At 33.3% G+C, this 11,373-nt stretch overlaps 2 protein-coding genes across 2 annotated transcripts; both read right to left on the bottom strand.

The window, feature by feature from the left end:
• Positions 1-3,861: 3,861 nt before the first annotated feature.
• Positions 3,862-5,856, bottom strand: LOC136207113 (protein MAIN-LIKE 1-like). The gene is made up of 4 exons (XM_065998392.1): positions 5,398-5,856; positions 4,546-5,291; positions 4,054-4,464; positions 3,862-3,978 (listed from the first exon to the last, which is right to left on the bottom strand). The coding sequence occupies exons 2-4, from the start codon at positions 4,783-4,785 to the stop codon at positions 3,967-3,969; spliced, it is 663 nt and encodes a 220-aa protein (XP_065854464.1). The 5' UTR covers positions 4,786-5,291; positions 5,398-5,856; the 3' UTR covers positions 3,862-3,966.
• A 1,645-nt stretch (positions 5,857-7,501) lies between these two features.
• Positions 7,502-11,145, bottom strand: LOC136206583 (glycine cleavage system H protein 2, mitochondrial). The gene is made up of 3 exons (XM_065997692.1): positions 10,824-11,145; positions 9,417-9,676; positions 7,502-7,904 (listed from the first exon to the last, which is right to left on the bottom strand). Exons 1-3 carry the CDS (start codon positions 10,900-10,902, stop codon positions 7,776-7,778), a joined length of 468 nt encoding a protein of 155 aa, XP_065853764.1. The 5' UTR covers positions 10,903-11,145; the 3' UTR covers positions 7,502-7,775.
• Positions 11,146-11,373: the final 228 nt, after the last annotated feature.

Raw genomic sequence — 11,373 nt, 5'->3', positions numbered from 1 at the left:
CAAACAACATTAATTCAATACTTAACCCTCCATTATTTCCATTTACTCCCATTAACCTCCTCCCAAACAAGGGCTAAATCTATGCTTAAAGATTGAATATTGTCGTTTAATATCTTTAAGGGTAAAATTGGTACTTCAGTGTTAAGTTCAAGAATAAAATTGGTCTTCCTTTTCTCTTCCTTCGTGTTTGCTGGGCTTAAGAAATGCTTTGATTTGTGGGTTTTTTACATGAATATCATAGAAGAAATTACATCAAACATCATGTTTGATATTTATTTTACAATTAAGTATGTGAATTTTTTTTATTATGTCATTAAACACTTTTATTTTAATTATTTTATTATAAAACCCAAAATTTATTTCAATTTTATCAAATACAACAGTTATTCCTCATTTCTTCTTTACAGTTTTTATTTTTCCCATTATCTTATCCGTTTTTTGTTTATGAATTAGGTGATGAGTTTTATTCAATGAATGATTAGTTAAATAATAATAAAAATATTAGCAAACTAAACATAACTATAAAAAGGCTGTTTTGTATATTAATGTAAAGGGTTAAGGTGTAAAAATACCCCTAATATTTGGGTCAGGAGCAATTTTACTCCTAACATTTAAAATTGTGCAATTTTACCTCTAACGTTGGTAGCCAACAGCAATTTCACCCTTAACGTTGATAATTTGGATTAATTTCAGACACTGTTATCAAACAGAGATATTTTTGTTCCTTATTCTACACCAATTGCATATCAATTTGTTCTAAAAAAGAATTTAATGTTTTTTATAATTTAATAATAGAATTGGAGATTAATATTTATAAATTCGATGAATTTTTTGAATTTTTTTATCTAATTCGTACAAAAGACAATATATATTTTTATTTTTTTTTTTGACATCCCAACATATGTTTTTGATTTGTTACTGATAAAATGACGTATATGTGAAGTGTAGATGACAAGATTACTGACCGAGAAGACAGTTTGATGAATTATTTCTCAAATTGACTCGATTTATCAATGTTAGGGGTAAAATTGCACAATTTTAGATGTTAGGAATAAAATTGCTCATTACCTAAAACGTTAAGGGTATTTTTATACCTTAACCGTAATATAAATATACAAACCTAAATAATATGAAAACTGTTGGATTAATATTTAATATGATTATCCAGGTTAAAAAAAATATGATTATTTAAATTCAAATTATATTATTTCATTTTCCACCTGTGATGTGAATTTGCTCATTTGAATATATATATATTTTTATCTAAAATTATTTCTAGGTAAAACCAACTTTTCTCCAAAAAACGAAAAAAAAAAAAAAAAAAACTAAATTCAAGGGTTGTGTCGTTAATGACATATTGAGCATAGGATTGAGAGTGTTTGACATATAAGGAATAAAAATCACCACTTTGAGACATTTGTATTTTTTCTCAATAAACATGAGTTTTATGTAACTAACCCTAATAATAAGTCACTACAAAAAAGGGTCAAATACATGAATATCATAATTAAATACAAAATTATAACTAAGTCATATCACCAAAAATGTTTCAAAAAAAAAAAGTCATATCACCAAACTTAATTCTTAATATGTCATTATTCTCTATATATTATGATTTTATATCATAGTTTAACAATTCTAGACTCCAATTCAACAAATCATTAACCCTATAAAATATATTATAGATTTCTAATATATAAATTATAATATATTAAAAGTATTGATTTTACTAATTTGACTTAAAGAAAAATTATGATTTGACATAGTTGTAAATAGTTGTTAAAAGATGAATTTCTGTGTAATTTTCCCCTACAAAAAATTAGGAAAAATTACACAGAAATTCATATTTTAATAATTATTTACAACTATATCAAGTTATGATTTTGAATTTATATCAAATTAGTAAAATTAGTACTTTTAATACATTTTAAGGATTAGAATTTATAAATTAGAAATCTAGAATATATTTTTTAGGATTTATGATTTATGAATTGGAGTCTAGAATTTTTAAACTATGGTGCAAAATCATAATATATAAAGAATAATGACATATTAAGAATTAAGTTTGGTGATATGACTTAGTTGTAATTTTGTACTTAATTATGATATTCATGTATTTCACCCTAAAAATTACAACTAAATTATATTAACAAATTTAATTTTTAATATGTCATTTTTCTTTTTATATATACCAAATAAAACATACTTTTGGAAAAATTACATAGAAATTTATCTTTTAAAAACTATTTACAACTACATCAAATTATAATTTTGGGGTTATGTCAAACTAGTTAAAATCAGTACTTTTAATATATTTAAAGATTAGAATTTATAAATTAGAAGTCTAGAATATATTTTATAGAATTTATGATTTATGAATTGGAATTTATAATTTTTAAATTATGATGTAAAATCATAATATATAAAAAATAATAACGTATTAAGAATTAAGTTTAGTGATATGACTTAGTTGTAATTTTATATTTAATTATGATATTCATATAATTGACCCTATGCTTTTACACCTAATTTAAAAGGTTTAAACCCAATTCATAAATTTCAAACTCTTGACAATACATTTTAGACGCCTAATTTATAAACTTTAATCTTTAAAATTTATTAGTTTGATATAATACAAAATTATGACTTGACATGGTTGTAAATAGTTTTTAAAAATGAATTTATATATAAATTTCTCTTGATTTATGTCCACAAAAATGCAAAATAGGTATATTTGATTTTTTTTTTTTTTGATAAAAGTGCATAAATCATTTTATATAGATATCTAATCCATTCAAATTTTTACATAAATGTATATCTAATCATTAGAAAATCAAACATTTTAAAAAATATTAAATTCATATTTTATATTGAACTAAATAAAACTAAATAAATAATCATTCTAATTTTAATTCCAAAATTTAAAAACAAAACGCCCCCTAAAAGTGAAAATCAAATCCACAAGGGATAAATTCACCATCTTTGAAAAAAAAATTCAATGGTGAGGCTACAAGTAAAAAATTATAACTACAAAAGCTAAAAATATAATTGACAAAAAAAAAAAAAAAAAACTGTAGATTTTTTTTTTTAAGAAATCCAGTTTTAAAAAATTATTTAGATAGTAATTTAAATTATATCAAACTAATCATTATTTTTAATGTACTTTAAATATTGTATTTTATAAAATAAAAATTTAAAATATATTTTTTAAGATTTAAAATTTATATACAATTTAAAGTTTATAAATTAAAATATAAAATTATATTATATTTTTTATTTTTTTGGTAGGAAAATTATATTTTATTTATAATATATAGAAAATAATGATATATTATTAATTTTTTAAAAAAATGAATTATAATTTTTTAAGGGTGTTGTTAAACCCAGCCACAAATTCCCACCCCTAGTCCCGTGAAAGGACGAAAATGCCCTTTCAGGGGTTTTGGGAGGGAAATTTGTATTTTTTTTTGCCAATCCGATACGCGGGCGTGTGGCTATCACGCCTCACCGTGTGGTCGAGCGTGATAGCCCCACGCCTCACCGCAAGGTCGGGCAGATGGCTATCACGTCCGACCACGCGGTGAGGCGTGTGTCTATCACGTCCGACCACGCGGTGAGTCGTGATAGCCACACGCCCGCGTATCGGATTGGCAAAAAAAATAGCTTTTTAACCCCGTAAATAGTTCGTTAAACCCGTAAATAGCTCGTTAAACCCGTAAACTCGTATTACCCTTTAACAAATAAAATTTAAAAACATAAACATTAAAATAAACATTAATAAACATAAATATTTATAAACATAAAAGAGTAAATATAATATCAAAAGTGTTAAAATGTATGAAGTTCTACAACAATAATTTAGCTCGCTCGACGCCACGCATCCATAAACTCATCCATCTCCCTCTTAATGCGTGGAACATCATCGTCAGATCGGTGGGTAACCGATAGTTGGGTGACACGCCACAATCAGCTAAACCACTGCAAAAAAAAATTAATAAATAAATATTAAAAATTAAACACATATAAACTAATATTAAATAATAATAAACTTACAAATTCGCTGTTGGCGCGAGCATGCTGTACCGGTCCAGCCTGTGGTGCATGAAGGAGATGAGGATGCGAATATCGCATATACCAGTCCATATAAGCAGGATCACAGGCAGTGGGATCGTATCCAACTGGTCGGCATCTCCTCCGATCAATGCCCCAAGCCGATGGAAATCTCAGCCAGGTATCCTCAACTGTGAGTAAGGAATGCGTGAGCTTATACGCTATAGATCTCCATGAACGTACTGCTTTATCCGGTCTAATACGCTCAGCTGGGATAGGCTGAGTATATCCGACCTGTCGCAGCGCTCGATCGGGCATATACGGCTCGACGATGTCTCTACACCGTATCCAACCGGCGTAGGACACTCGAAGCCGATCATCATCGGGGACAGGACCATAAGGCAACCACGTCACCTGGAAAAAAGTAATACTCAATAAAAAATAAAAATATACTATAAATAATACTTAAATTAATTCTAAAATTTTATAAAATACCTCTCCTGCCGTCATACGGTCCAGCTGCCCGTGAAAGGTAGCTAGTCGAGCGGTCGTCTTGCCTGGTACCTCGACCTCCCATCTCAGTGCACGGGCATGGTCAGCTGGGATCAAGTGAGCTCCTCTATGCGGCCGGAACACCGGAAAATACTCGTATATCCATGCATGCAGTAGGGTCAAACATCCGCATATAGCTGAACAATCTCCTCTGCTCGCTATCCCCAGCTGCCGGTACAACATGACAAGTGTAGCAGACCCCCATGATAGTCCAGCTGCCCGCTAACACCGCCGTAAACCTCAGCAAGATGGGCCAGCCTAATCCTATCTCCACTCTTGTTAACAAACAGAGTGGATCCAAGCATAAGCCACATCCACGCTGTGGCCCGAGTAGCGTCATCCCCACCCTCGGTGAGAAGCCCGTGTACAGCCTGAACAAATACACCTCCACCTCATAAATGTCGGCTCGTCAACAGAAGCTGAGCCTGATTCACCCCAAACATCATCATGCACATGGTATGAAGCCCGTCAGTAGTGGGAGACTCGGACACCATCGGATCGTCGATCGGGATCCGAAGAATCTGCCACACATCATGTAGCTAGATAGTCATCTCCCCGAACGACATATGGAAGGAGTTCGTATCGGGCTGCCACCGCTCCACGAACGCAGTTAACAGCGGAGTGTCGAGGTTCTTAAACATGGCATGTGGAAGGTGAGACAAACCACTCTTCTCGATCATCTCCTTCAGCTGTAAAATGACACATATACAATTTATACAATTACTGAATGTTTTTTTATGTTTATAGTTAAAAATACATATTAGAATAAATGTTGACACACTATATTATCCTTACCTCGAGTGACGCACTAGAAAACCACTGACACAAATCTCGGCATGCTGATGATCTGTTGTAGCATGTCAGAAACGATCGAATCTCTCCTCCCAACATCCGTGAGGCAACATGACCTAGAAAACTAGGAATCACGGAACCATCAACGGCGCCAGCATCCACCGGTCCAGTAACTAGCCAGCTCTGGTCCTCACTAGCTTTGGGACGTTTACTTGTCCCTAAAAGTTATAAAATTATATTAATATACTAAAATTATACTAACTTATACTAAAATTATACTCAAATACTAAAATTATACTAACTTATACTAAAATTATAATAAAATACTAAAATTATACTAAATTATACTAAAATACTAAAATTATACTAAAATACTAAAATATACTAAAATTATACTAAAATACTAAAATTATAAAAAATACATGTACTCGCAAAACGACCTCCTACGCACTAGGTCGGCTGTCTCCCCGGGGTCGACTTCTCATCGCTATCCTCAACCTCGCGATCATGTGCAACTGCAGCCTGTCGCACTGCCCGGGAAGCCACATCCAGGTAGTCCTCAATAGTATCGCTATCAGGCTCTCTGTCATCAAAATCGGTCGCCCCCTCCGATCCATCAATATCGGGCTGCTCCACAATCGGTCCCCTCCTCAACTGGTCTGTCGCAACCTCTCTCCGCCTACGACCGGATAAATCAATACCACGCAATCTCGTATGGCGTGGTGTATCATCTTCGTCGTCCATATCTAGACGACGAGCAGATGACGGGATGGATTTCCTACCCCTAGTAGGCCGCTCCGTCTACAAAAGAAATTACATATAGTTAATAAAAAATGGTAACATATGAATTATAAATTAGACTAAATTAATAAAATTGTAAATAATGTAAATTATACTAAAGTTATAAAATTATACTAAAATTATAAAATTACACTAAATTAATAAAATTGTAAAAATTATGCTAAAATTATACTAAATTTATACTAAAATTATAAAATTATGCTAAATTAATAAAATTGTAAATAATATAATTTTTTATAAAAAAAAACCCTTGGACGTAAGGGAATCACGCCAAGACCATTGGTCGGGCGTATGAACATTACGCCCGACCAGTGGTTCGGGCGTAAGTGCATCACGCCCGCCCTGCGGTTCGGGCGTATGAGCATCACGCCCGACCAGAGGTGCGGGCATGTGGCTATCACGCCCGAACCACTGGTCGGGCGTGATTGTCTCAAGCCGGAACCACAGGTCGGGCGTGATGTTCATACGCCCGACTGCGATTCCGGCGAATTCAAAAAAAGCCCCACATATTTCAAATCAAAGCTAAAATCAACGAAATAAAACAGTAAATCTTACCACTTTAGCTTTCCCTTTACGTCTTTTGTCATCATCCATGATTCGGTTCACTAATTTGTCCGAATTTGAGCAAAATTCGTATAGGGTTCTTGAGAGATTTTGGGTTTTTTCAAATTTAGTGCAAAGAGTATTTCGGTCTATTCACGGGGCTAGAAGTATAAATTAGTGACTGGGTTTAGTAACCCACTTTTTTAATTATAGTTTTCTAACTAATTATTTTGAAAAAAAACAAATTATAATTTTATAACTAATTAAATTTTGAGAGAACCCTTTCAAAACCCATTTAATATATATTTTTTTCTTTTTATATTAGCTCTGATTCACAATAATCAACATAAAATGATTTTCGTAACATTGAAAAGCAACAACGATTCAAAACTTCTATTTAATAATTTATCCAAGTAAATTTCGATATCACCGTTTATTTCATTTTTCAGAACTACTATTTACCTTTTAATTCTCAAAGGAAGAAAATTATTTAATAAAATTTTAAAACAATTACTTTTAGCAGAAAAATCAACTAACATCTACGGACTATCAGCAACAACAAACATGTAAATCAAACAGCCCTTAAAAAAAACCTAATAATTACTAAAAATTTCTACAATATAGCATCATATGAGTGAATGGACCAGTGGTCCTACTCCACATTACAATTTCTTTCGCATAATTACGAGACAAGCATTAAAAATGCCATTCGAAAAAGCCATCCTAAATTGGCAACCAAATTGAAACACATAATGCAGAAAAATATTCTTCCAAAAACTTGTGCTTTTTTTACCTATTAGCATTTCCAACACGATTAACAGTTTCTCAACTGTTACTATCCCGTGATAGCTTCCGAAAACAAACTCATAATGATTATTTCTTAACGATGAGAGACAGCATCCATCGACTTTTATCAATGACAACCAAATGAACATTCAGAACACAAAAATATCAAGACAATAAATGTGCTATCATTAAGTCGAGCAAGCAGAGGAAACGAACTACTCTCTTTTCGACAACTGTTTTCGGTTATCTATTCAATGCTTTGAGTCTTCTTCTTCGCAGAACTTCGAGTACTCGGCTGAGTCTTTCAAGTTCTTTAGCTCACCATCATCACTAACTTCAACCTTTATAATCCATCCCTTCTCGTATGGGCTCGAGTTTACCTGTAAAACAATAAACGCAGCATGACTAAAGCTAGAACGTATAAAAGCAAGACACTTTTCGATGAACATCACCCTTAAGGAAAGACTGTTTACAGTATAAGGTTGAAAATGGTGAGCATGCAATTTTTTTTAGTTTATTGCAAGTCATCCCTAACCAATTGAAATTCATTGATACCATTTAATCAAAAAATTGAATTATCGGAAAACAATAATAATGAATTCAATGCGTCATGCATTCCAACCCGTCTGTGGGAGGAAGAAATAGTAAAACAAAATGGTGCAATTCCGAGATGTAAAAAAACAATTCCAACTTCAAGACAAGTACATAAAAATTGAACTATAGATATCATCAATGACAAAAGCATTCAAGGTAGATAATACTATAGCATCGATTCAACTAAATATGATACATTAAGCACGGGACGTTAAGGAGAATTTGTGTTGCTGACACGACTTGATTTCACGGTTTTATATGATGGTTCATGTTAGCCGACCCCAAGTCATTTCGGGACTAAGGCTTTGTTGTTGTTGTTGTTGATCCACGGAACATTAAGAGCCTTAGTAGCAGTTTTTCGGGTGATGTGTGTGACAAAAGGAAAAATGGAAAGTAAGCCATTGTTATATGTAATCATGTAGCAATTAGAATTGAAATGAATTTATTGTACATGCCATTCTGGCCGTAGGGACTCTTCTGGAACTTTCTAGGGGCGATTTTGGAGGGTAGTGCTGAATGAAACATTCCAATGTCCGGTCCTCCCATAACCAGACTTGGTATAAGGCCGGCTATAAGGGGCAGGGCACAATGTGATGGGCCCGTAGGCAGTCTGCACAGGCCCGATGGGCGACTAACACGAATCTGTTGTGGGGAATTTGCAGCAGCTTGTGACATTCTCCACCACTCCATTGGGGAACTACCCCGTTGCCTCCCGATGATATGCCTCGATTTCTTTGGTAAACAAAGACAGGTGTACCAAACAGGGACGAGAGAAAATGTCGTTTCATTTAGGAAGTGCACTTCGATAATAAAACTAACCAATTAAAATAGTGCACTTCAAGAATAAAACTAAGCAATTAAATCCTTCAATTAGCGACACCATGAATACAATACATCTCCTTGTGTGTGTGTGTGAGCGCACGCAAGTAAGAAAGGAAGAGGAGGCAATTTAATCAGGATGTTTACTTAATACTATACTTGTTAAAACCGCGACTTCCATGTAAAAACCAAAAAACAAACGAGCTACTTTAGGAGTTCAAAAACCAGGAAATTTTAACTTCCTCTACACCTTAAATTCTTTTGAATTATGGACGCATTGATAATTATTTAGAACTGAACTTAAATTACTGTGTTGAGGCTCAGAAATTATTTGAACCGGACTAGAATAAGAAAAGGAAGTCTTTTCCTTCTGTAGCCCCAAACCCGTGAAAGAAAGGCACTCAATCAATGCAATCCAATACTTTAAAATGTTGAATTAATGTGGAAAAAATGAAACTGTACAACAGAAGAATACTAACCAAACCAGGTGAGCTGTTGAGTTCTTCATTGACTTCAACAACTGTCCCTGAAACAGGAGAATTAATATCGCTTGTTGCCTTAACACTTTCAACTGCACCAAAACCGTCGCCTTGCTTTACAGAAGCACCTATTTCGGGTAATTCTACATACACGACATCTCCTAAATGATCTTGAGCATGATCCGTTATACCAACAGTTGCAGAATTTCCATCAACTTTCACCCATTCATGTGTTTCAGCATATTTAAGATCCTTTATAACTGCAGAAAAGTTGAAAAGTAAGCAATCGAAATGAAAGCCAAACTATCACTATTATTAAAGGAACGGATCTCGTAACATTCCAAACTAAAAAACTAGATGGAGATGATGGCCAAATGCAAGATCAATGAGAAAGGTCAAAATGTGTGCATCTGCTTCAATTTTGATATATTTGGCCTCGTACTTTAATTTCCCGCAAAATATAGCATCCATTGATGGTTCTGAAATACGGGAGAACGTATGGGTAACAGAATCGTCTATCAGTAATCAAATTTTTCCAAGACAAATGTGCCAATTACACAACCAAATTCTATCTTTTTCCCAAGAACAATGCAGTAGAATACAGAACAAACTACAAACCTATACCAAAAATAAGCTATGTTGCACGGAAACTGAAACTGAAACTGAAACGGACACCAGGAACGTTATTTCTAAAAAAGTATAGCTAGGATACGGTAATGGAAACGGAAAAGAAACAGAAACACTAATGAAGAAGAGTTTCCGTGCAACAGCAACATAGAAAATAAGTGATTCAGAATCAATAATTGGTACACTACACTCTATTCCATTCATCTATTTTACCTCTTAAAATTAGCTTCAACCCGAAAATTCTCTATAATACGCCCGAGCATTAATCATATCGAAACTACAAGCAATGTGCAAAATGTTCGTAAGCAGACTACACATCATCAAGCCCAAAGACTATCTAAAATCCAAAATGTACAAATAATTTCTTATCAGGTAGATAATAAATTCGTCCAACTTTATTTAGCTTTAACTCCATTGCCAAACATTAGACCCTTATAACGGATTGAGACATAGCATCATATACCAAATTTAGCTACCAAACACATTTCCAGTTTCCAGTCACATCACAAAAGACTAAATCACAACTAATTAATGCTTAAAGTTCCAGATTGTTTAAATGAATTTCAAAAAAGAATCCAAATAAAAACAAGATCAATCAGCGTATAGATCACATAAAACTAAATACAGAGCAAAATCCAAATTGAACAATGAAATCAAATCAAAGCCAACACCAAAACCAAACACAACCCAAATGTAAAAACCGAATAGTTTAAACAGGGATCTAACAAAAATCACATATCTTGACATAAGAGATAAATGAAGAAGTATTATAAGATTTACCAGAAGAAAAGCCTCTGTGAAAAACAGAGATCCTTAGGTATGAAGCAGCCTTTGAAGCCCACAACAGACGCGTAGCCATTGAGAGTGAAATCGGAAGAAACCCTTTTGAGCTGCCGCTTGAAATCAAAGTTAAAAAACACTACTACACTGTTATTACTCGATCTGTATCAGAGTGTGAAAAAAGATAAATATGATTTTTATAGTGGAAGGAAGAGAGGGTTGGTGGGTGTTTTATGTATAATAAAATGAAATGGTGTTTTGATTTAGCGCATAAAAATGGGAAAGGGAAAGGTAGGAAGATGGAGGGGTAGTGGATCGATGCGATGTGTCAACAAACTCATTAAGCAAAAGTTGGTGAATGCTGACTCTCGTTAGTCACTGCTGCCAGTGCCAACTAGGTTTAGATCTGTCTATGGGTCGGGTTGGATCAGACCGATCGGGTTTATAGATAAAAATGTCCGTCCAAACTCAATCCACTATTAATTTAGGCGGATTAGGATCGGGTTTAAAAATCAAATCCCAAATCCAATCCATATAAACTTACCTAAAT

This window comes from Euphorbia lathyris, chromosome 9, assembly GCF_963576675.1.
Source record: "Euphorbia lathyris chromosome 9, ddEupLath1.1, whole genome shotgun sequence".
Lineage (NCBI taxonomy): Eukaryota > Viridiplantae > Streptophyta > Magnoliopsida > Malpighiales > Euphorbiaceae > Euphorbia > Euphorbia lathyris.
This window is presented reverse-complemented; position numbering and strand designations above follow the sequence as displayed.